Genomic DNA, 22,808 nt, shown 5'->3' with positions numbered 1-22,808 from the left:
CCACTGCCGCCACAGCTCCCAGGGTCAGGCCACTCGCAGGCTGGTTCAGGTGTCAGGAGTTTCCGGGGCCCACACCGGGCTGACCTCCAGCCAAGATCCCTGCCGGAGCCCCTGCAACATCATGGGAGGTGGAGCTGGGCCCCCGGGTGTTCGATGTCATGCCTGCAGCTACCCGGCCACCAGCCGGCCTCTGGCTTGGAGCGGGCATCCCCGTGGCTGCCCTGGGCTGGCCCCGAGCCCCACGGAGCTGGCGGCAGCACAGCAGCAGGGCGAGGGCCGCGGCATCCAGCAGCAGCTCCAGCATCTCCACGACTGAGAGGGCACAAGAGCCGAACCACAGGCTCCAGAGGCTGCCCGTGGCTGAAAGCAGCTGCGGCACATATGGGTGTTGTGGGCGGTGAGCGGCGCGCCCCGGGTGCCAGCCCTGCCCCACCCCCGCTGCTCGGCCCGGGTGTCCTCGTCCACCGTGCGGTAGTTGAGCTCCTGGGAGAAGATGTTCACCTTGGCCAGGTTGCTCCTGGGGCGGGGCACAGGTGAGAGGGGCGGGGCCATCCGTGGGGGCGCTGGAGGGCGAGGATGGCGGGGCGGGGGGGGGGGGGGCGGGGGGGGGGGGCGCCAGGACATGACCTCAGCAGGAGGAGGCGGCACCCACCTGGGGCTCGGGCTCCAGGGGCCTGGCCCGCCCTGCACACACAAGGCTCACTGTGGCCGCGGCTCCTCCCCGGGCGCTGCGGGGCAGTGTGAGGGCAGGGCCTCGGGGACACAGGTCAGTCCGGAGAGGGCTCTCTGCCCATGAGGCCTCACCCCGCTTCCGGGACTCACGGCTGACTTGGAGGAAGGCCAGCTGGAGGTCCCAGCGGAGAGCTTGCACGAAGACTCCCTGGGAGAGACAGACCCCGTCACATCCCTGCGAGGTGCCTCCGGGCGGACCCCACCCCGGCACTCCCCACTGCCTTGCAAGGCCGGGGGCAGCGGGAGGCGCAGGGAAGCCGGTGGGTCTCCAGGTCCTTGCAGAGGCGGCGGAAGCAGTGACCTGGGGAGGGTGTCATGGGTGAACCTGCTAGGAATGACCCAGCGGCGGTGGGGAGGTCTGCCCTTGACGGGGCAGCCTGGGACTCTGCCCCCCGCAGCCCATGCAGGCCGGCAGGGTGGGGGGCTACCCCAGGCCGGGTGCCGCACGGAGTTGCAGTGCTCGGGCCCCGTAGGCAGGGGTTAGAAGAAGCAGCCGCAGGAGCGGGTCTCCACCATCAGCGGCTGGAAGCAGGAGACCAGGCAGGCCTGGGGGAACAGCGGGGAATGGAGCTGTGGGTCCAGGACCGCCGCCCCTTTCCCGGGCCTGCCGCCCGCCCACCTCCCTCCCACTGGCCTGTCCGCCCCCCAGCTCCCACTCCTTGCCTCAGCCCCCCCCACTCCCCAACCCCTCCCTGGGCCCCTCCCCCCTCCTTCATGCCCCCCAGGCCCTGCCTCACCTGCCTGGTGCAGGAGGCGGCGTACAGCAGCTGCACGTCCACGCCCCCCATGCTGTCTGTGCAGTGCCCACAGGGGCTCCCGAGCCGGTGCCCCTTGTCCTGGGGGGAGGGGGTGCAGTTCATTTCTGCCACCCTGCCCTGGAGCTCCCAAGGCCCCGGGTTTGGGCACAGAGGCCAGGAGCCTTGAGGCTGGGCGGCCCACCTCTCGGAGGTGGTCTCAGTCCCTGGCCGATGCTGAAGCCCCCCGGTGCTCCAGAAAGGGTGTGTGGTCACGCGTGTGGATCATGACTTTGATGCCGGCCTCCGTGGGCAGCAGAAGATCCTGCTGCTTCGCCCCGAGGGCCAGGCTGACCCCTGGGGGAGGCCGGGGGTGAGGCCAGGCCGGCCTGGACACCCCGCCCACACCCAGCCCAGGCTGGCACTCAGCGTGGGCGATGCTGGGGTGCTGCGCGGCCCAGACACCGTTGAAGGTGTAGCAGCTGCCGTAGCTGGGGTGGTGCGAGGTCTGGAAGTGTCTGGAACCAGGGGCCACGCTCAGACCCGCACATACCCCTGACCCATCACCCTGTTGTGTGCAGCCCCGGGGTTGCAGGGAGGGGACCACAGCTGCCTTATCTCTGGAGGGAGCCGTGGGGCCGGCAGACCACTGCATGGGGCATGGCGGGGCGAGCAGCCACCCACCTGCACTCACGGGGCCTGGCGGTCCTGGCCGTCGTAGCGGCAGAAGACAGTGTCTGCCGCGGCTGTGGTGGCCGTCCTCGTGGGCAGCAGGCCCAGAACGTTCACGCGGTGCACGCGGTACCACTCCCGGGCGGCCACCACGCCGGAGGAGTAGGCCTGCTGGGTGCAGTCGCCACTGGCACTGTTACACTGGGCAGCACGGGGTCAGCGTGGGGCTCCGACCTGCCCCGTCCCATGCAGACCTCCCAGGGCTGGGACACTCACCAGTTTGCAGCCCACTCTGTTCTGGCCCCCCAGGGGGCTCAGCCTTGGAGGTGGATCCCGCGGTCCAGCTGGAAGGTGGGCTTGGGGCCCGGGGCCTCGGCCCCCGGGGCATCCACGCTGTCGCTGAAGTTGAACCCACACAGGGAGTAGATGTTCTGCCGGGCGAAGTTGTCCAGCGCCCGCAGGGGGCGGCGGGCTGGGTGTGGCCTGGGGGCAGGGCCAGGGTGGGGGGCAGCAGAGTCAGAGCCAGGCCCCGAGTCCCCACGACAGCCACGCACACTGCGGGGAGAGCCACACTGGTCGTCACGGCACTGACCTGGGTGTCGCGGAGAGCAGAGCGGCCCCCATCCCCCGCCATCCTCAGAAGCCTAGGAGGGGGTTCGGGAGCCGGGGGCTGCAGAGAGAAGTCAGATCCCCGGCCTGCCTGCCCCGCCCACCGTGGACCCCGCCACCCTCTGGCTCGTTCACGGCCCCTCCCTGTCTTTGGAGTGTTGCCCTGCTCCCTTCTCGGGGGGCCTGCCCTTCTGGAAAGTCCCCTGCCACCCTCCCCTCCCCCTCCCCGGGCTGCCCAGCGCCTCGGTGTCCCTCCGGGTGGCAGTGGTCACACCAAGATTCCGCCGGCTCTTCTTGCCCTTTAGCCTGCTCCCGGGGCTCAGGGCTGGGGAAGGCAAGTCGTCCACGATGGGGGCTCCCGCTGTGACCGCACGTGGGGAGGGGCCCCCAAGCGGGCTACAGCCCTCACCGGTGCGGGTTCATGTCGCACAGGGTGACCGACAGGAAGAGCTTGCGCTGCGCTGCGCTCCGAGTATACGGACACCGTCATGATGACCGGGTAGCGCCAGTACTGTCCGAAGAGGAGTCCGAGCTGCCGGCAGAGCACGCCCAGGGCCCGTGTGAGCCGCAGCCCCCAGGACGCAGTCTTGAGGCGGTTCTGGCTGGAGCACACAAGGCGGATGGCGCCGTGGATGGTGCCGTTGGTGCAGAAGGTGGCGACCAGCTCCCTCAACGAGGCGCGCAGCTCCACCAGCCTCTCCCCACGCCCCTCCTCGGGCGGGGGCGGTGGTGGCGATGGCGGCAGCTGGGGGCACGTTCGGGTCCCCGGCCCCCCACCAGCTGCTTGGGCCATGGCTCCAGCCTGAATCCCAGAAGCGAGCCTCAGTGGGGTCCCAGCCCACCGTCCGGTCTGACCCCACCCAGGTGTCCCCACCCTGGGCCACGCCATCGACTTCCATTCTCTGTCCCTGGGAACTCCCGGGACCGTCGCGTCCCTCAGCCTCCAGTGGCCCAGCTCGGCCTGCTGATGCCCAAGAGAGGCTCCATCAGAAGCTGGTCCATACTTGGGACCGACGCTGCGGCCCTCCCCTGTGATGACCGGCAGGGAACCAGGCGGCCTCCGCGGGTGTGTCTTGTCATGGCCAGAGCCGAGCCTAGGCGGTGGGGCAGGGACAGCAGGGGACATGGTGTTCAGGCCACGCCTGGCCTTGTTTGCAGGCAGGCTCGAGGCTGGGTGGGTCTCTGCTGCCATCTGCCAAGTGGGCCAGGGGCCTCTGCTGAGGGGCAGCCAGGTGACCTGCTCAGGGTGGGCCTAGAGCCCAGTGCTGAGGGTTGACGGGACTCTGGGCCTCAACGGCCTCCACCAACCGTCAGCGGCCAGCATGGCCACTTTGACTGGGGCCGATGGAGCCAGGCAGGTCTGGCCACATCTGGGCCAAGGGTCGGGCCTGTAGACTGGTGGGCGCTGCTGGCCTGGGGTGGGGCGTCGTCCACCGAGCTGAGTCCCCAGTGATGGTCCATTCATGGGCCTCGGGCTTCCGGAAAAGTAGGCAGCAGGCTGATGGGCCAGACGTGGTGGGGATCTGAGGGCCGCAAGGAGGTGGACCCAAGGCCTGCCTGGCCCCCATTCCCACCCGGAGGCTCCAGCGTCCCGGGACCCAGGTCCCCCAGTGCGCAGGGCCGTGGAGCCCTGACCAGGTCAGGCCTGCCGGTCCAGGACACGCACTGAGTCACTGCCCGGGCCGACTGCGGACTTCCCACAATGTCCCCATCTTGGTCTGAATCGTTAGGCCTCTCACACTTGGGGTGCAGCCCCCTGGGTTCTGGCCCCTCCAGCCAATGGGGCCTGGGCTGGCACTTGGGGAGGGCGCTGAGCCAGAGGAAGGGCCTGGTGCATTCAGCTGGTACGTGCAGGCACCCTAGCGCCAGCCAGCTGTTTGGGGCCCAGGCCTCGGGTTTGTGGAGGTGGCCTGGCCAGGGGCACATGCCAGCACGGGGTGCTGATGGCGGGTCCCACACGGGACAGAGCTCTGCCCACACGTGTGTCCCGTGATCACACTGAGCCCTCACAGGGAAGGCAGGACCCTCAGCCCTGTGATACTGGCGAGGCAAAAGGGGCTCCAGAAGGTTCTATGGGACTCCATACCGGCCGCCTCCCACCCCAGCTGGAGCTGGCGGGGCAGGAGGAGGGTGGCTCTGGAGACCCAGGCACCTCCAGGGTTTCCTGAGACGGGGAGCGGGGTCCTGACACTGGGGCGGATGCACTGGGGTGAGTGTGGGCACCGCGGGTCCCTGACACCTCAGCTGCGGCAGGAACAGGGGTGCATGGCCCCTTCACGCAGCACACGCACACACACACACTTACACGAACACACACTCCTCTCACACACAGCAAGCCCTCTGTCAGTGGGGGTGGCGTGATGAAGGTGTGGACAGGAGCCCCTGCCCTCTCACGTGGACGTGGCCCCTCCACTTCAGGCAGGGGAGACCCGGAGAGATGGCCTGCCCCAACTGCCCCGGTCACAGGCCACCTCGGGCACCCCTGGGACCTTGAGGCTGGAGCCTCCCTGTGTGGGTGCCTCCAACCTCCTGTGCTGGGTGGCTGCGACAGTGGCGGTGCTGGTGGCGGTTCTAGCAGGTGACAAAGCAGGCCGTGGCCCAACGCTGGCCAGGCAGCCTCCTATTTATAACAGGCTGGGCGTGGGACGTGGCGGTGGGGAGGGACCCAGCTGGGGGCAGTCACACCTGCTCTGGTCCTGGAAGGGGAAGCCTTTGGCTGCAGGCACCGGCGTCTTTCCCTGGTGGGAAGCTTTCCTGCCCCGGTTCCTCGCGCCAGGCTTGGGGCCCTGGCCCTGGCTGGGGTGAGGGGCCCGAGGTTTCTGGAGGGCGAGGAGGGACCCTGCTGCAGCAGACCCTGCATGCCCCCTGCCCTGTCCGCTCTCCTCCAGCCTGGCCTGCAAGGATGCCTGCTCACCTCCACCTGCCAGGCCTCTGACCACAGGTGTTTGTGGCCAAGGGTCGCTGGGCAGGGGCCTTCACTCCCAGAACACAGGGGTCTGCCAGGGCTGGCTGCCCAGCCCCTGGGACAGGCAGGGACTGTGGGAAGGAGCTGGGGCCCAGGTGGGAGATGGCGCCCACAGCTCAGCCTCCCAGGAGATACTAAGACCACGCACCACCCACGAAGATGGCACCACACCCTAGGGACACACCATCTCGGATGCTGAAACCCTCGGCCTCGGTGTGGTTGCATGAGGCCAGCCAGTGTGCTGGAGGCAGAACAGCCCCAGGGTGACACGCCGGGGGACCCAACATGGCTCTAGGATGACCCAGAGGCCTCGTCATCCCAAGTGACCGGACCCTCAGCCTGGTCCCAGGCTTGAGGGGTCGGCGCAGGCCCTCTGCCCCTCCCCACACAGGCTCTGGGTTCCAAATTGGTGCTGAGGACCCGGGCTGAGATGAGGGAGGAAGCCCCCACCTCCACCAGGCCCTTCTGGTGGGGCCTTGGCTCTGAGGAGGTGTGAGGTCACCAGCCTCGTGGCTTTGGAAGGAGGCAGATGGCCACAGGAGACCTCTGGGAGAGGGAAGTCACGCTTGGGGAAGAGCTGGCCCTGGACTCATCTGGGCATGAGTGCGAATCACAGCTTTGCCACTCATCGACTGTATGACGTTGCCCAAGTTACTCAACCTCTCTGAGCCCGTTTCCTCAGGTACAAAGTGGGATTGAGTTTCCTCGAGGCTCAGAGGTGAGACCAACTGATGTCACTGGGCCAGTGTCAGAGCCCCTCCTTCCTCCTCCTGAGGCGGCCACCCCAGAGCCTGCCTTTGGGAGGGCAGAGACACAGAGACTGCATCCAGTGGCAGCGAGGCCAGCAGCCCCCTCCTCCCTTCTGGGCCCGTGCCCTCGCCTGCCTCACCAGGCCCCTCCGGTCCCTGGAGGAGCAGTACGTGGTGTCTGGGGTGGGACAGGGCTTCCCCAGCTCCCTTGACGGCTGTATGTTGAAAGGATTAGAGAAGGGAAAGGCGGAGGGCCCCCGTCCCCCGCCCTCTCCCCAGAAGGACGGCTGGCCCTAGCCTTCAAGTGGTGGCCTTCACCGAGGCTGGGCCTAGAGGCACCAAGGCGTCCCTTTGCAGGCCGGGACTGCCCTGCAGACTGCGGGTGCCTGGGCTCCACCTCCACCCTCAGGGACAGCTCAGAGTTGGCCCTGGGGGAATTCCAGTGCAACAGACCTGAAGTCTGAGCTCATGGGCTCTGCACGTGTGTGCGGTATTCCTGGGGGGGTGGGGGCATCCTCCCCGCCCTGGAGCTGGACCATCTGGAGTCCATGCCCGCTGGAGGGTAAGGGGCCTCCTCAGTGCAACCGCAGAAACTCTCCATCCCCCGGGCATTGACTGCAGTGGCAGGCAGGGGCTCCTGCCACCACAGAGGGGGCTCCGGCTGGCTGCGGTGGGCAGAGTGCGTGACGCTGCCCGTGTGGGGCTCAGGGTCCGGCAGTGGGTCTGCCCCACACCTGCGCTTGAAACACTCTGGCACCTCAGGGTGGCCTCCCTTGTGTAACTCTCCGTGAGCTAGAAACAGCTGGGCCCACCCTGTGTGGGGATGGCAGAGCCCGGGTTGGGGGGAAGGCGGGGGAGTGAAGGGCAGGCTGTGCTCTTTCCTGAGCGTGGCAGCAGGAGGTGGGGCCTGGGGACTGCCAGCCTCCCCAGGAGGAGGGCGGGCCAGCGCCGGGGGACACTGGGGGCCAGAGACGTAGCGGGCTGGCTCCCCACGGGCCGACTCGCCTGGTGCTGGGCCGAGGGACGACGGGCACTCCTTCTGCTTCTGCCCTGGGCCGGGGGCCAGCCCTGAAGTGGCCGCTCAGATCCTGCCTGAGGTGCCCTGGGTGGGCCAGACTCGGGGGTGAGCGTGGCCGCCCTCCCGCCCTCTGCCAGTGGCCACGGCTACACCCGTCAGGGCTTGGAGTCCACCGTCAATCGCCACGTGGTCAGTTACCCCGTTGACCGGTGGCCTATTCCGAGAGGCAGTCAGGGTCGTGGTCAGGGGTGAGAACTTGGGGTCTGAACCGCAGCTCTGCTGAACGGAGCCCTGTGCTCTGCCCAGCGACGGCCCCTCCGGATGGGTCCTGGCTGACGAGCACCACCAGCCTCACAGCCAAGCCGGCAATGGCACAGCCTGTGTGGGCACCCCCAGCCCCACTCACCAGGAAGGGTAGTGTGTCGGCCTGCCCAGCTGCCCAGCCCTCCCTTTTCCAGAACCCCACCTGTGTGCCATCCTCACGTGCCCCCCAGTGTTCCCCAAGGCAGATGTGAGGTGCACACGACACCTCCAGGCCCCGTGGTCAGGGCTGTCTTGATGCTGTCTCGGTGGCAGCACCCTCTGCTCCCCGCGGCCTTCCCTGGCCGCCCCACCGCCCTGCTCTGCCTCCCCCTCCCCCAGGGCCAGGGAGGGGGCCGTGGGAGCGGAAAGCCAGCCTCAGTGCGGCATCCACGGTGCATAATGACCTTATTGACGGGCTGGGTGGAAAATTCGGTCGGGAAACAGTGCAACACTTTTGATGAGGACAGCTCTCCCCCTGGGCAGGGGCTGGGCAGCCTTCCCACGGCGGACTCCACCTGGCACAGGTTCTGGCGGGGCTCCGGGTCCCACGCGTTACCGCAGCCACACAAGGCCACCCAGGACTCGATTCTCAGGGCCCCGGGTGGTTCGGTCACTGAGGCCCGGGGACGCAGAGTGCCTCCCGCGCTCTCCTGTTAAATGGGCACAAGAACTGGGCCCCCCAGTCCGCACTGGGCCGATCCTTTGAAAGGGGGCCGGCGGGAGGGTCGGCGTCCCAGAGAAGTCGGGCGGGGCTCACGCCGGCACCGCGGGGGTCACCCTCTAACAGAACCTGTCTTCCCGCGGAAGGCCGGGGGTCCTGAGGAGGGGAACGTGCTCGGTGGGGGGGCCCCGGTCCGCTGCGGCCGCTGACTCTCCCCGGGGCCGCCAGCCGGACAGCGCTGCGGCTGAAGGATCAACCGGAGGGCCGCAGCTGTCCGACCAGACGTGCAGAAGGGCTCGGGCCCCGCCCCGCGAGGCTGCAAGCCACTGCCCATGCGCCTGTTTCCGCTTCCTGGGGAGGTGGCGGCTGCGAGACGCAGGCGACGTCCGCCCGGCAGCCTAGAGAGGTCGCCCCCTGGCTAACCGCGCCCCGGAACCGGAAGCGTGGATAACCCCGCCCCGCGAACGGCCATCTTGGAAGCAGAGGCGGAGGCGGCGGCGGCGGCGGCGGCGGCGGCGGCGGCGGCGGTGGTCGGGGTCGGCTCGGTCCTGGCGCGGTGCAGCTCTGCGGCGCGGGCCCCACTCTCTCGCTCCCTGCTCTGGCCTCGAGCACGGCGAGCCTGAGCGCGGCGGCGGCCCACGCGCGGCGACGGGGAGAGGTGAGCACGCGCCGCGGGCCTGTGCCGGGGCCTCGCCCGCGCGTCCGCCCCGCCGGAGCCGGCCCGAGCGGGGGGCGCGGGGCCTCCGCACGGCCCATCCCCGCCCCGTCCGCGCTCGCGGGGCTCGGCCTGGAGCTTCCGTGCGTGGAACCCGATTTCGGTTACGCCGGGACGCCCGGGGCTCCGGGTCGGCTCTTTCTCTACGGCCAGCTTGGGGATTCGGGTGGTTACACGGTTGGCGTCCCACGGAAAGGCCTTCCGTTAGTGGCACACTTGCGGCCGCCGTCAGGACGGGCCGGCGTAGAGCTTGGTTCGTAAACTGTCCTGGGAATCCGTGTTGGGATGGGGTGACTGCCGTCCAGCCCGCCGCCGCTTCATCCCCGAGCAGTTAGGACCCCAGACCGCCTCTTACGTCCCCCCAGCAGTGAGCGTGCCTGGTTGACGCCCTTGGGGTGGTAACTGAGAGAAAATCCGGGCGGTCAGAGTGGGAAGCTCCACGCCGGGCGGCCGGAGTGGGCCCTGGGCCGGCTCCTCGCCTGTGCATGCCCGCTCTCTCGTCTGGCCATGTGTAAGCGTCTCGCCCCTTTTCCAGTTAGTACCACTTAGTTGGTCTATGTTTAGTTCCCATCCATTCCCGACCGCACGCGGGCCCAGGCATGAAACACTTAGAGAGGTCAGGCCCCAGCCGGTGGAGGGGGCGGCGAGCGGAGCTAGTGAGGGCGGTGGTCGGGGCTCTGTTCTTTGGAGGTGCGGGGTCCTCGGTGTAGGCTCGTTTTCGCGGAGAGGAACTTAAGGGCCTCGCTTGATTGAAAGGTCCCGCGTGTTTGCAGGCACCGTTGGATCTCGGCACCTAGAACTGGCGCTCAGTCATCCGCACACTTTGGCCGCGCCGATCTCTGGCAGGTGCGGGAGTGGCGGCGGGGCGGCCCCCATCAGCCCCGGGCCTCCGTCCAGCCTGTGAAGCAACCCTGCTGGTGAAGGGAGAGAATTCCGTGCGAGTCCCGGGCACGGGTGTGTCACGTGCCCTCTGGCGGGTCAGGCCAAGGTCTCGTGCCGCACAGTCACTGGAGTACTCAGCCGCCGAGCGGGAGAAAGGGGCGGGCGGCACGTCTGTCCCCGCGGTCCCGGAGGGACTTGTGCCCGAGACGTCGCCTCGGGCTGCCCGCCTTCAGCTTCTCTGCCCTGCAGTTTTGTGCACGGGCCCTGTTTCTTGTTCTGTTCTGTTTTTGAACGTCTGCGCCCTATTTCCTTCAGTGTGACACGCCTTACATGCTCTCTCCTTGGGGACGTGGCCTGAAGGGCCCTTGAGGAGCGCTTCATGGCCTGTGGAGGCGCCTGGTCTGTGCGCACGGGCGGGTTGGGCGAGGCCGGCTCACCGGAAGTCACCCGGAGGGACCTGAGGGCGCTGCGCAGAGGGAGCCCTTTCCTTTGAGGGACCCGGTAGCTGGATTGTAAGTCGGCTTTGGAAGCAAAAGCGAGAGAAACGTCCATTTGTGCCCAGGAGGGCAGGATCTGTTTTATTTATTTTCTGTGGCCGTGTGCTACCCTCTGTGAAGCACCCAGCTGGCCGCTTGACTGAGGCCTGCACGGCTGTATCTGAATTACCCAGTGAGCTGGTTTGTGTCTGCAGAGTTAACTTTACGGCGAGCAGTTAAAGGAAACGAGTCCTGGGTGGTGGCCCTACTTTTGGACTGTTGCTGTGTTTGTCACTACACATCGCCCTGGTCCCCTTGGCTTCTCCGGCCTTTGGGGCGGTGCTGCGGAGGGAGCGCTCCCCCCAGGCTGGTCTAGCCACCTGCGATGGCACAACAGCCCGTGGTGTCTGCTGGGGCCTGGCGGGCACCTGTGCGGAGCGGAGCTGGGTGGCATGGAGGCGCTTGACCAGGGCCTTGGCGAGTTGTCTGCCAGTAGAGGCTGGAGCGGGAAGGGGCCGTGTGGCTGGGATGAGGACGGGGTCGGCTCAGGCCGTCTCGGGGGCCCTGGGAGTCGGGCGCTAGAGGGCGGTCTGGGGCTGCTCCTGAGAGCTCTTGGCAGGTGGTGGAGGTGTTGACGTTTATTTGCTCAGTTCTGGGTGCTTCCTGAAGGGCTGCGATCAGAATTGTGTGACGAGAAGGGTCATCCGACTTCAGTGAGCAGGATGGACTGCAATGGAGGGAGACTGCGAGCCGGGAGGCTGGGCGGAAGTCTCGAGGTCTCTGATGGACAGAGCAGCGGGCCCTGCATCAGGGGTGTGTGGTGGGGCTCGGGAGAGTGGGGGTGAATGGGGATCCGAGGTTTAGGGGCCCCAGAGTAGGAAGCAGGGCTGCGCTGTGATGCGTGTGGCAGGACCACTGCGGGTACCCCGGGGGTGCAGAGTGAGACAGCGAGCCCTGGTCGTCGTCTGGAGGGGAGGCTACTCTGAGGAGGATCCCACTGGGCCGGAGTCCATGGCCTCTGGTGCAGCGACGTGGGCAGAGGCTGATGGGAGGGAAGGGGCATACAGAGGCCCCGGGCTGAGGTGAGGCGGGGCCGGCCCGGTGCGGGGAGTGGCTCCAGGTGGAGATCCTGGCCACTGTCGTCCTGGTGCTGCGGTGGGACAGGTTTGGAACACGGGCAGAGTGACCCCTCCCTCACTGCCCGCCCGTCCAGTCGGCCTCTCTTCTAGCCTGGACACCCCTGTCCATCCTGAGCTGTACACCCTGGTGCGTTCTCTGTCTCTACCATGCTTTACCCCAGTGGCTTTCGCGCTTTATTTTTAGCAGTAGAACTTTTTTGCTTTTGGACCTTACGTTGTGAGAAATTCTGGTAGGTTAAGTGGATCGAGCTGGAGCCGTTGTGGTGCCCGTGAGAGTGGGGAGCCCTGTCTTGCGCGTCCCCATCCCGCCCTCCCGCCTCTGGGGCAGAGCTGAGGTGTCCCAGGGCCCCCTCAGGTCTCTTGCCTTGAGTGATGCCCGCTCCCTCCTTCCCTGTCCGCAGCCTTCAGTGCTGTCCTGCGCCATCCTGTATGTCCCATGGTGTCCCATCCATCCTCTGCTGGGCCACCAGAGTGGCCTTTCTAACAGAAGATCTGATGTGCCTTAAGGTTTGGGCCTAAAATCCTTGTGGGCACCGCTTGATGCCCTGGCCTCGCGTCCCTGCTTGGCCTCATCGGCCGCTGTTCACTGTGTTTGGCTCCTGCCGCGGTGACCCAGTGCTGTGTCCTGGACACAGGACATTTCCTTATCTCTGCCTGTCCAGCTGCCGCTTCCTGAGTCTCTCTGGGGTCCCCATCTCTCTCTCCAGTCCCAGAAAGAGGCTCTTCCTCTGCTCCTCTGTTGCTCCCACCCACCTGTGACCAGTGGTAGGTGTGCTGGAAAATGTTTAACAGCGGGCTTCGGTGGGCCGTGGCGGGGGAGTGGCACCACCCAGCACGGCACTGGGGAGATGCTCGCGTGGCAGGCGGTCAGGGCCTCCTCCCGCGACCCTTGCAGATAGAGCTCTCTCTCCCCGTGGAGGTTCTTTGAAAACAGGAGTGTGGCTGCAGGGTTTTTCTTAACCTTTCTGTCTGACGATGTCGTGTCAGCGAAGATGCTAGCAGGCAGACAGGAAAGGGGACTCCGCGAGGCCCGCGGGTGTCTGAGGGTTCAGGCGAGTCAGCGCGGCCCATGAGCCTCGACTCTGGGTGGCGGAGGCCGCCCGTAGGGAGGGCGGCAGGGGACGCCTCTGTTCTCGTCAGCATAGACCTTGTCTTCCACAGATGAGCAGCAACAGCGCTAAGAGAGCACCCACGACAGCGACGCAGCGCCTGAAGCAGGACTACCTCCGGATTAAGAAAGACCCCGTGCCTTACATCTGTGCCGAGCCCCTCCCTTCCAACATCCTTGAGTGGTAAGGCTCTGCATCCTCCTTCGCCCACACCACCCGTCACCCGGCTTCTCGGGCTGGGCTGTGTGGGCCGGATGGGCCATCTCGGCGCGGGGAAGGGGCTCCTGTACCCTTGGCAGGTGTGAGTGGACTGTGAGGCCTGTGGACGCTGCCCGGTTGTCTTCACGATGGGCAGCAGCTGGGGGTGTGGTGGGCTGTCCTTGACCCCTGCCTGCTGGGGCCAGAGAGAAGGTCCTTCCTGGGGGAGGCTTTGGGGCCTGCAGGCCTCACGGCTGTTGGAGAAGTTACACGTTTAGACTCTCCTCCTCTGCTCTTTGCTTCTTGGTGCTGTGAGGCGCCCTGTCTTACTTTGGCGAGTTGGTGACGGGGGGACGGGTCCTGATGCTCCAGCTCTGTGTTTTGGGAATATGCATTTCATAGTGACTGTCGCCGTGTTGTAGAAGAGCTGCTCCTACCAGGTTTGCTGGTGATTTTGTGAGAGACAAAGTGTAGGGCTGAAATATTAAGGAGTGTTTTCTCCTTGTTATGTTTTGTTCTTAACAAATACTTAAAAAATTTTTTGAAATCCAGAGAAAAGAGATCTGAGTTAAACAGCATTTTCCAGGTTGGACAGGTGTTTGAGGATTTGAGTCTGCGTTCCTCCCTTGGCTCGCAGAGAAGGGCCAGCACTGGCAGGTGGGGCGGAGGGTCTCAGGGGGTAGACTGGCCTTGGCATGTGGGGGAGGCATCAGTGTCGCAGCAGAGCTCTCCCTGTCCCCAGACGACAAAAACCAAGCGTGGCCCCCAGGACGTAGTTGGCAGGTGGACAGATGGGTTCCATGGCAGTCTAGGGGAACATCCTCATTGTGTGGGCCCCTGCTGCATGTGAGTCGAGTCGGGTCCTACACTCCATCATTCGTTAGGAGGACCTGCTGCAAAGGAAGAGGCGCAGGGCAGAGTCCATTGGAGACCGGACACAAGCTTCCCCTCCCCTGTGGCCAGCTGTGACAAGCCCTGTGAGGTGTATCCACCAGGGAAACCCTTTCGGGACTGAGCACCAGGGATTTCAGTGGGGTGGGTCACGGGCACCTCTGCCTGGTGCCCGCCAGTGTTCCAGACGCCCAGCAGGACAGCAGGCTTCCCTTCAGCACTAAGTACGTTTTTTGCACAAATAGTTGAGATGCATTGGGGTGATGAGAACCCCTTGGAATCCAGTTCCCAGACGCTGGCTGAGGGCAGCAGTGTCAGGCCTGCTGCGTGGGCTCTTCTGCTCAGCTGTGGGTGTCTGTCGCTTCAGCCGGGAGAAGAGCGCGTTTTTTTGGAAGATGCCTGTCCTCCAAGCCTTCCTTGCTCTGCTGCCGCAGGGCTGCTGGGCGCTCTCAGAGCCCTGCTCACCGGCCCTTCCCGGTGTCCTCAGATTGGGCACGGGAATTGGGAGCAGTAACAAATTAAGGCCACGTTCCTTGGTGTGTTCCTGGTCTGCTGACACAGGACGACAGTATTTTTTGAGTCAGATGTTATCAGGCAGCAGGGGTAGGGGTTGTCGCCGCGTCCTGGTGGGAAGCAGTGCCCAAAGGGGCGGTTACTGACCTGTGCTCAGTGTGTCTGGTGTGGTATTTTTGGTTAGGTCTACTTTCTTCTTTGTGCTTTTCTGTCTTCTTTGAAGATTCATTAGCTCAGGGACTTCCCTGGCGGTCAAGTGGTTAGGACTCTGCGCTCTCACTGCTGAGGGCGCAGGTTTCAGCCCTTCATCGGGGAACTAAGATCCCACTAGCTGAGAGGTGTGGCAAAAAAAAAAAAAAAAAAATTCATAAGCTCAAATGCTTCTTGACGTAGAGATGAAGCCTCGTTTATTCGCGTGGAGAGCAGAGTCCGTGGCGGCTGGTGCTCCTGGACTGAGGCTCTCTGCGTGTGAGGACTTTGGTGACAGTCACGGGCTGTCCCTGTCCCTCCTGCTGGAGGGCAGCTGCTCTGAGGTCGAGTCTGGTTCTTCCAGGACGTCAGGGCCGGGGACCCAGCCTCTGCGTGTCTCCAGCTGTTCCCGGGTTAGCTACTGCGTGATATTTGAGCATGCTGAAAAATACCAGATTTCAGGTACGTCTCAAGAATAAATTGTGAAGTTAATTTTTTTTTTTTTTTTTTGCGGTACGCGAGCCTCTCACTTTTGTGGCCTCTCCCGTTGCGGAGCACAGGCTCCGGACACGCAGGCTCAGCGGCCATGGCTCACGGGCCCAGCCGCTCCGCGGCACGTGGGATCTTCCCGGACCGGGGCACGAACCCGTGTCCCCTGCATCGGCAGGCGGACTCTCAACCACTGCGCCACCAGGGAAGTCCGTGAAGTTAATTTTTAAATCGTCAGTTGACGGTTAGAGAGGATTAGCTTTTTGCATATTGTGTTGTGGATATAGAAGTACTCTGTGGAAAACTTGGGAGACATAGCCTCTCTGATCCCGTTACAGAGCGGCTAACGTGCCAGCAGCTGGAGAAGCTGCAGAGCTGGGAGCTGGGTAGCTGGTCGGGTTCACCCTTCAGCTCCCCTACTGAGCGTCTGTGAACGTCTAGTTGCGGGTGGGCGCTAAAAACCCCCGCCTGGGAGTGACTCAGACTTTGGAGAACTTGCCGTCCCCAAAGCCAACTCATTTTCTTCCCTCCCTCAGGCACTATGTGGTCCGAGGCCCTGAGATGACTCCCTACGAAGGTAAGTCTTTGCCCCGAGTTAGAGGAACAAGTGGCGGCGTCTGTGTTCAGAGCTGCCCTTGCCTGAGAAACACCTTCTATTTGTAAATAACACTGTTTCTGGTTTGGATGTGCGTGAGGTAGACTGCACGCGTGTGGAGCCCCTTCTGGTTTCCTGCAAGTCATAGAGGGGTTTGCGCAGTTTGGTTTTGCCCATGTGCCTCCGTCTTCAGGGGCTGTTGTGAGTATCGAATTTACCCAGCCTCTGACGTCAGTGGGATCAGAGCTGAGAGAACAGACGGGGGAAAAGTAAGACTAACGTGTATTGTTGAAGGAAAGAAAGGTCATTTTCTGAGTGCTCACTCTGTGCTGAGTCCTCTGAGCTGAGGGGCGGGCCCCTGTGCGGGTAGGACCCTGAGGTGTAGGGGGCCGCAGGGCCTGCCGTGGTCAGGTGATGCTACCCAGCATCCTCTGGTGTTTGCAGACAGATCTCGGAGCTGTCGGTCAGTGAGCCTCCGGGGGCCCGAGGGGAGCCTGGCGCCAGCCTCCGGGTGGTGGAGCCTGGGACAGAGCCGTGGCCAAGTGGGCTCTCTAGTCCCTGGGTCTGATTTCGGGTGGCCGGAGCAGCACACTTGTGTCTTCCTACTGGGGGCTTGTGCATTCGATTCCACTAGAGGACCCGTGCTACTGGGGAGGAAGTGTGGGTGCTCTGGACGCCCAGGAGTGTTGTGGGTAGTTGGGCAGACAAGTCACTAGCCTCGTGGGACTCTTGTGGCCCAGGAATCCCTGTTGGGGGATGACCTGCCCTGGGGAAACAGTGCGCAGAAGCGTATCTATAGGGTGGGCGTGTCATGACCGCAGGGTACCGGGCTCGGCGACGGCCTCGCGTGGGGCCCCAGGAGAAAGGGCGAAGACAGACCGCAGAACACCTTGCACAGCTCATGTTAAAACGCTTAGAAACACACGATACGTTTTTAGCGAACTTGGACAGACACCGAGAACGAGCAGTGTTCTCTCGCGAGTAGGGTTAGGCCTGGTGTCAGAGTTTCCTTATTCTTTGTGGTTTTAGTGTTTAACATACAGTAGAGAACACTGCTTACTAATTATGTGATGAGAGCCCCCCACACACTGCGCCCAGGACCAGCCAGAACTGTTGGTGGCGTAAGTGAGGCTGACACCTGGGCAGAGGGTAGAGGTGGCAGGGAGAGGAGAGGGCAGCCCCAGGTGAGCGGTGTGGTGGCTGGGACTGCAGGAGACCCCCGCCCACCCAGCCCCTCTGAGCTGGATGAAAGGCTCTCCTTTTCCAGACCCAACCTTGTCACTCTTGCTCTCATTTGCCCCATCTGTTCTCCTGTGTGTCCCTGCTGTTCCCGGTCTTCAGGCTGGGAAAGTCCTCACCCTCCTCGTAAAGCTTTCCTTCGGAGACCAAAGCTTTTCCTGCTGCCCTCCCCCTCCTCCTCTGCACCCCGCCCACACGCTGCCCTTCTCCCCTCAGCACCTGCTGTTGTGCCCTCTCCTGATGCCTGTCCCCTCCTCAGCTCAGGGCTCTGCTGTCTGCAGTGCCATCCTCTGCTGACTCTGTTCCCATCAGGGTCTCGGAGGGACCCTCAGAATCGCCGCATCTGGTGGATGGCTCTCAGGCCTCAGGGTCTGGGCCTGTGTGGACTCTGATGTGTGGACTCTGGCTCCCTCCTCCTTTGCTCCTCTGACTTCCGGATGCTCTGACCCTTCCCTCCCACGTCCACGTCTGTCTGGCTCCGTGTCGGTTGCCCGCTGACCTGGTCCTTGCTCTGGGCTCTGTCGGTGCCAAAACTGTGACAGTAGTTTCACAGTTCAGGTGGGCTTCCCGGTAGTACACGAGTGTTGATCTGTGTCTAGAGGTTTTACAGCATCCCATTAAAACCCTAACAGAGGTTTTTGTAGGTGAGCACAGGCTTATTCAAAAACTCCTTCTAAAACTTATGGAAAGGCGAAGGACCTAGAATAGCTAACATAGTTTTTTAAAATCATAAAACTGGGGGAGTCACTGTGCCTGGTTCTGAGACTCTGCGGTGTCGTTGTGTGGACCGGATGGTGTGGCCGGGGCGGGTCCCGGGGTGGAGCAGGGCCCAGGGATCGCCCCGCACAGCTTCTCTGTCAGCAGGGCGGGGCTGGAGGTTCCTGGGGTTCCAGGCGCGGTTCTCCTAGGCCTCCTCCCGACCCGGTGCTCACAGTCTTGTCTGTCTGTCCCGGGGCTCAGTACCTGCGGACACTTGGAATGAAGCCGGAGGAGAGGCCCAGGGGCCTCTCACGCCCTCGGATGCACCTCCCGGCCCGGAACGGACCCTCTGAGGTTGGGAGTGTGTGCCTGGGTGCAAGGAGAACTGCAGGCCCCGCCACCGTGGACCCTGCTCATGGCTCTGCCTGAGCCCCTCGCTGTGCTCTGCCGCGCCCGGAGCCCTTCCCTCTGGGGACTGGCGGGTGGTGCCGACGGGTCCCCTCTGGATCAGCCAGGCGGGGTCGCCACCCCCCATCCCCCGCCCCCGACTGAGCGAGACGGACAGTGTCCCTGTGGTGTGAGCCCACTGCTTCCCGTCACGACCGCGCCACCATGGTCTTCTCTGGGCCGAGCGCCTGTTCCCATCTCCTGCGCTTTTTCCATTTGGGCTTTTCTCAGTACTTGTGGGTTGCAGGTGTGCTTCAGCATCGCTTCTAGAGTTAGTCCCTTGCTGGTGGGCTTGTCTGTGTGCCGAGCTGTCCTCACAGGTGACACTGGTCTCAGTCACCCCTCCACCCCTGACAGTGAGGGTGGAAGCGAGAGCACACCACGTAGCTGGGATGCTGCAGCCGTACAAGGCGGTGGGAGGCCTTCCCCTGGTGGGGTGCTGGAGCGGAGACCTGCAGGGTTGGGGGGACAGCTGGGAGTTCCAGTGGGAGGACAGGGCAGCTACCCCAAGCCTCGCTGTACATGCACACATGCACAGACACGCACACGTCTCTGGGAATCCTGTGAAACGCACGTTCTGCCCCGCCGGTGTGGGTGGGCCCAAGGCTCTGCATTTCCAACGGCTCCCAGGTGCTACCCTGAGAGCAAGGGGGTGAGGCCTCCAGTGGGGACGGGGTGGTGGGACCTGGAGCTGGGTGGGCAGGGATGGAAGCCAGGGGCCCGTTGAGGTCACTCCAAGCTTTGGGGGCTGCATCTGTGGGAAGGTGGGGCCGCTGGGATTTGCTGATGGAGTAGGTGTGATACGGGAGTAGGGGCCCCCCAGAGTTTAGTCTGAATAACTAAGAGGACGGAGCTGCTGCTTGAGGGAAGAAGCAGGAATTCCATCTTGTACCCGTCTGGGGCAGTGTTGCCGGGACGGTCAGTACGCAGGTCTGGAGTGGGGGAGGGTCCGGAGGTTCCGGGAGGATGCCAGAAGGAGCCGGGCTGCGGTCGGAGGTCGGGCCTTGAGGAATGATTGTGAGGCCTGAGATGGGGTCACGTGGCCCAGCGGGGATGTCTGGTGACTTCAAGGTCAGGAATTTTACATAAAGGAGACGGAGCATCTGGCAGGGCTTGGAGGGGCGCGGTGGGGGGGGGGTTAGAGTTTTGTTGTTTACTTGTTTTTAAGGGGGGGAAATGATGGTGCGTTTGCCTGCTGCTGGGTGTGGTCTGGTGGAGGAGAGGCAGGTGGGGCAGCAGTGAGGGGACCGGAAGAGCTGCCACTTGCGGGAGTGGACGTGGGGCCAGCGAGGAGTCTGGAGGTTCTGTCCTGATGCTCTGCTCTCGGGGAGGGGGGCACGCGAGGGTGGAGGAGGGACGTGTAGTCGGCAGTGGGGGTAAGGGCCCCCCCTAGGTTGGTGGTCGTGAGCCCCAGTGAGATGTGTGTGTTCCAGGGATGGTCGGCTGGTGGGTAGCGGGGCCGGGCCGGGACCCTGAGGGCAGTGAGGGCCTGTCGCGCTCAGAACAATGACAAGGCTCCTTCTGTGTTCTGATACAGGTGGCTATTATCACGGAAAACTAATTTTTCCCAGAGAATTTCCTTTTAAACCTCCTAGTATTTATATGATAACTCCCAATGGAAGATTTAAGTGCAACACAAGGTAAGGCGTCCAGGGTGCTTCTGAAGTGGGACTGGCGTCCTGAGGAGTGCGTACCCCACTGACTGGGTCCCTTTCTTCAGGCTGTGTCTTTCCATCACGGATTTCCACCCAGACACGTGGAACCCGGCCTGGTCCGTCTCCACCATCCTGACGGGGCTCCTGAGCTTCATGGTGGAGAAGGGCCCCACCCTGGGCAGCATTGAGACTTCGGACTTCACAGTGAGCTGGGGGTGGGAGGGGGGCAGTGCGGTTGGTCTCCACAGCTGCTGTACCCAGTCAGGACGGCGACTCCTTGATATCGGGCTTTCATTTCTCTCCCGTTTTAAGTAGGGGTCAGGTCTGGCGTCATCAGTGGGTGATGCAGGAAGGTGACCAGCCCTAGGAGGCCACACGTCAGCTTGTCACGGGGAGCGTGCTTGTGGAGTCCTTTCCACACCAAGAAGACAGCAGCCCTCGACTGTCTGTCAGTGTGTTTAGATGTGAAAGAATTGAAATTAGCCTTCGGGCTGATACTTCTTCTTTTCTCTTCCTAGAAAAGACAACTGGCTGCACAAAGTTTAGTGTTTAATTTAAAAGACAAAGTGTTTTGTGAATTGTTTCCCGAAGTCGTGGAGGTAAGAAAGTGAAAGTTGGCCATTAGTTTTGCTTTCCCCATGTCAGGGACACTTTGATTCAATACTTTCCACAGAGAACATGTGCTCCTGTGTGCTCCTGTACTGCAGACCGGGAGTAGGGCGGGTGTTTGGGTGCAAAGACCTGACCCTCTCCTCCGGGGTCTGGGGGTTGGATGGTGGGTTGGAGACGGGGAGAAGTCGGGGGAAGGCCGCTAGGCCTGTCGAGGTCTTGGGGGGCCAGGGATGCTTGCTGGTCTTGGTGCCAGAGCAGACAACCTGGCCATGAACGGGAGGCTGAGCCACACGGAAGTCGGGGCCCTGGTGGTTCAGAGTAGCTCGGACCTGGCTCAGTCCTAGCTCGTGAGGCGTAGGCTTGGTGGTTTTGGCAAGTCATGTGGCCTCCACATCTGTTAAACAGGATTAGCAGCGGCGCTGCCTCCGAGGGCAGTTGTCAGGATGAAACGTGCAGCCATTGCCCGCCGACCCTGCAGGGTCTCTGTGGTAGACCGCAGTCCCCTCCCTAGCCCTGAAGGAGCTGGCTTGTTTCAACCAACCCTTGTTTCTTGCTGTTTTTGTCTTAGGAAATTAAGCAAAAACAGAGAGCACAAGACGAACTCAGTAGCAGACCCCAGGCTCTCCCCTTACCAGACGTGGTTCCAGACGGGGAGACGCACCACGGCCAGAACGGGCTTCCGCTCCTCAACGGGCATGCGCCGGGCGCTGGGCCGCACCTCGCGGGGCTCCAGCAGGCCAACCGGCACCACGGACTCCTGGGCGGTGCCCTGGCGAACTTGTTTGTTATAGTTGGGTTTGCAGCCTTCGCCTACACGGTCAAGTACGTGCTGAGAAGCATAGCGCAGGAGTGAGCTGCCGCCACGACCAGCAGAGGTGGTCGGAAACGAGGGACGCTGGGCCCGAGCTCGACGTGGGCTGGCTGGACGTGCCGCCGAGCACTGGGCGGGCCTGCCTGACTCCTGGGGTTAGCTTTTTAAAAACCTTCAAAAGGAAAACACAAACCAAAGTGTGTAGTTGGATTTGGAGACGTGAGACTCCCAGCCCCATTCTGCCCTGGTGTCCGTTGGGGGCTGGGAGGCTCCATGTCCACGAGAGGGCCTCACGCTTTGGTTTTATAGCTTATCTCCTGTATTGTCTTTTGGACCTATTTTAGTAACCTGTTTTTCATTTTATTAGATTTGGTCACTTAAAAATATAAAACTTGATGCCTATCCAACACTCTGCGTGCGTTCTTAGTGTGGAGCTCTGACTCGGCAGGCAGTGCCGGGGGCCTGGCAGGGTGGCTGGGGGCCTGGCGGGGTGGCCCGGGGCCCGCTGGCCGGGGATAGCCATGGGTGGGTCAGGGGATTGGGCTTTGGCATTTGTGTTTACTTAGAGTGAAGCAGGTTCCTCCTGGGAAAAAGCACGTGTGCTCTGTTTTGCTGAAGTTGAGAATCTGCTTCCTTTCTGACCACAGGCTGTCACCGGGGCTGAGCTGTGCGTCCTGCGCGGTCGCGCTGCCGGCTTTCTCTCACCCCCATGGCTTCCTGCGGGCTCCCACTGGCTGCGCTAATGGAAGGAGGAGACCCCCGCAGCGGGCCTCTGGGTCCCACCCGCCGGACAGGCTCTGCACACGTGGGGCTTCCCGCACACGTGGTCCAGCTCTTTGGTTTGCCCTGGAGACAGGCTCACACATTCCCTTTCACAGCGGATCCGTGGCCGGTTCTTAGAGGCTGGCCGCCCGGGAAGGACACCCGGGTTCAGGGGCAGCGCTGGTGGGCGCCGTCTCAGACCTCCTGGATCGCCGACGTCTCCCTGTTCTCGTCTCTGCTAATGACATCCTGCACGGTGTTTGAAGGCGCCGTGTCCGGGCGCCACCACGCGACACCCTGTGACCTCACTTCGGAGGCCGGCAGGGAAGCTGTGCGCAGCCCGGTGTTGGTGCATCTTTCACGTTCTTTGTTTTGTGATCAATTTATTTAAAATTGCTCTTTGATTTACTGCTTGTGTGTATTCAACCCGCTCTTGTGAAAAAGAGTCTTTCATTTTGTCTTTGTTCCTAAATTTTGTGCTCTTGGGGTCTGTATACCACAAGTTCCTCTCCGCCCAGCACTGGGTAGCCCGTGGGCAGCTGGGTGTCCTGCGACCCACGGTGGACCCCGGCGGCAGGGTGGTGCTGTGCTGCTGGGCCCGGACCGCGACGGGTGCGGCTTTGCCAGGCCTCCCTCCGTCCACTGCTGGCCCGAGGGTGCGTCTGTGGAGGTTGGTGCCCCTTCCAGACGCTCCGTGTTTCCTGAGGTTCTTCGAAGGAGGAACGTTTGGGAAATAGAAATTACTTGACAAGTGTTTTTTCTTTTCTGTGTGTGAAATCTCAACTTTTAAAAACTTCAGTCAGCGGTGGGAGCAGATCTGTGCTGTACAGAGGCTCCCCCTGGCGCCCGTGGCGGCTTGCTGTCTGATGTGACCCCTGAATAAAAGATGACCTTGTCCTGTTGGGCCTGTGTCTCTCCCTCAGAAGGTTCTCCCAGGCCCAGGT

The 22,808-nt window shown here is 63.2% G+C and overlaps 3 protein-coding genes across 3 annotated transcripts; 1 reads left to right on the top strand and 2 right to left on the bottom strand.

The window, feature by feature from the left end:
* Positions 1–52: 52 nt before the first annotated feature.
* Positions 53–3,873, bottom strand: SCNN1D (sodium channel epithelial 1 subunit delta). The gene is given in 13 exon segments (XM_065891910.1): positions 53–396; positions 456–517; positions 704–876; positions 951–1,033; positions 1,161–1,278; positions 1,470–1,568; positions 1,672–1,823; positions 1,875–1,984; positions 2,161–2,339; positions 2,510–2,693; positions 3,157–3,212; positions 3,214–3,549; positions 3,673–3,873. Coding segments are annotated over 13 exon segments (2,097 nt in total).
* A 184-nt stretch (positions 3,874–4,057) lies between these two features.
* On the bottom strand, positions 4,058–10,592 carry LOC136134345 (collagen alpha-1(I) chain-like). Its single transcript, XM_065891796.1, has 13 exons — positions 10,371–10,592; positions 8,867–9,311; positions 8,573–8,794; positions 8,339–8,432; positions 7,554–7,693; positions 6,998–7,511; positions 6,801–6,889; positions 5,861–5,953; positions 5,662–5,767; positions 5,433–5,543; positions 5,200–5,318; positions 4,834–4,991; positions 4,058–4,270 (listed from the first exon to the last, which is right to left on the bottom strand). Exons 1-13 carry the CDS (start codon positions 10,590–10,592, stop codon positions 4,058–4,060), a joined length of 2,526 nt encoding a protein of 841 aa, XP_065747868.1.
* Positions 8,902–21,509, top strand: UBE2J2 (ubiquitin conjugating enzyme E2 J2). The gene is made up of 7 exons (XM_065882651.1): positions 8,902–9,101; positions 12,817–12,947; positions 15,581–15,621; positions 19,562–19,664; positions 19,745–19,883; positions 20,198–20,278; positions 20,860–21,509. Exons 2-7 carry the CDS (start codon positions 12,817–12,819, stop codon positions 21,142–21,144), a joined length of 780 nt encoding a protein of 259 aa, XP_065738723.1. The 5' UTR covers positions 8,902–9,101; the 3' UTR covers positions 21,145–21,509.
* Positions 21,510–22,808: the final 1,299 nt, after the last annotated feature.

The sequence above is a fragment of the Phocoena phocoena genome, chromosome 1 (genome assembly GCF_963924675.1).
Source record: "Phocoena phocoena chromosome 1, mPhoPho1.1, whole genome shotgun sequence".
Lineage (NCBI taxonomy): Eukaryota > Metazoa > Chordata > Mammalia > Artiodactyla > Phocoenidae > Phocoena > Phocoena phocoena.
This window is presented reverse-complemented; position numbering and strand designations above follow the sequence as displayed.

What these genes read in the sequence shown, in the direction of transcription:
- LOC136134345 (XM_065891796.1), bottom strand. Translation starts at nt 10,592, where the DNA reads ATGGACGTTTCTCTCGCTTTTGCTTCCAAAGCCGACTTACAATCCAGC. An exon ending in GCTTCCGGTTCCGGGGCGCG is followed by an intron (nt 8,795 to 8,866) that starts GTTAGCCAGGGG and finishes CCACCTCCCCAG; the next exon opens with GAAGCGGAAACAGGCGCATG. An exon ending in GCCCACCCAGGGCACCTCAG is followed by an intron (nt 7,512 to 7,553) that starts GCAGGATCTGAG and finishes CCCCCGGCCCAG; the next exon opens with GGCAGAAGCAGAAGGAGTGC.
- UBE2J2 (XM_065882651.1), top strand. Translation starts at nt 12,817, where the DNA reads ATGAGCAGCAACAGCGCTAAGAGAGCACCCACGACAGCGACGCAGCGC. An exon ending in TGAGATGACTCCCTACGAAG is followed by an intron (nt 15,622 to 19,561) that starts GTAAGTCTTTGC and finishes GTTCTGATACAG; the next exon opens with GTGGCTATTATCACGGAAAA. An exon ending in TGTTTCCCGAAGTCGTGGAG is followed by an intron (nt 20,279 to 20,859) that starts GTAAGAAAGTGA and finishes TTTTTGTCTTAG; the next exon opens with GAAATTAAGCAAAAACAGAG.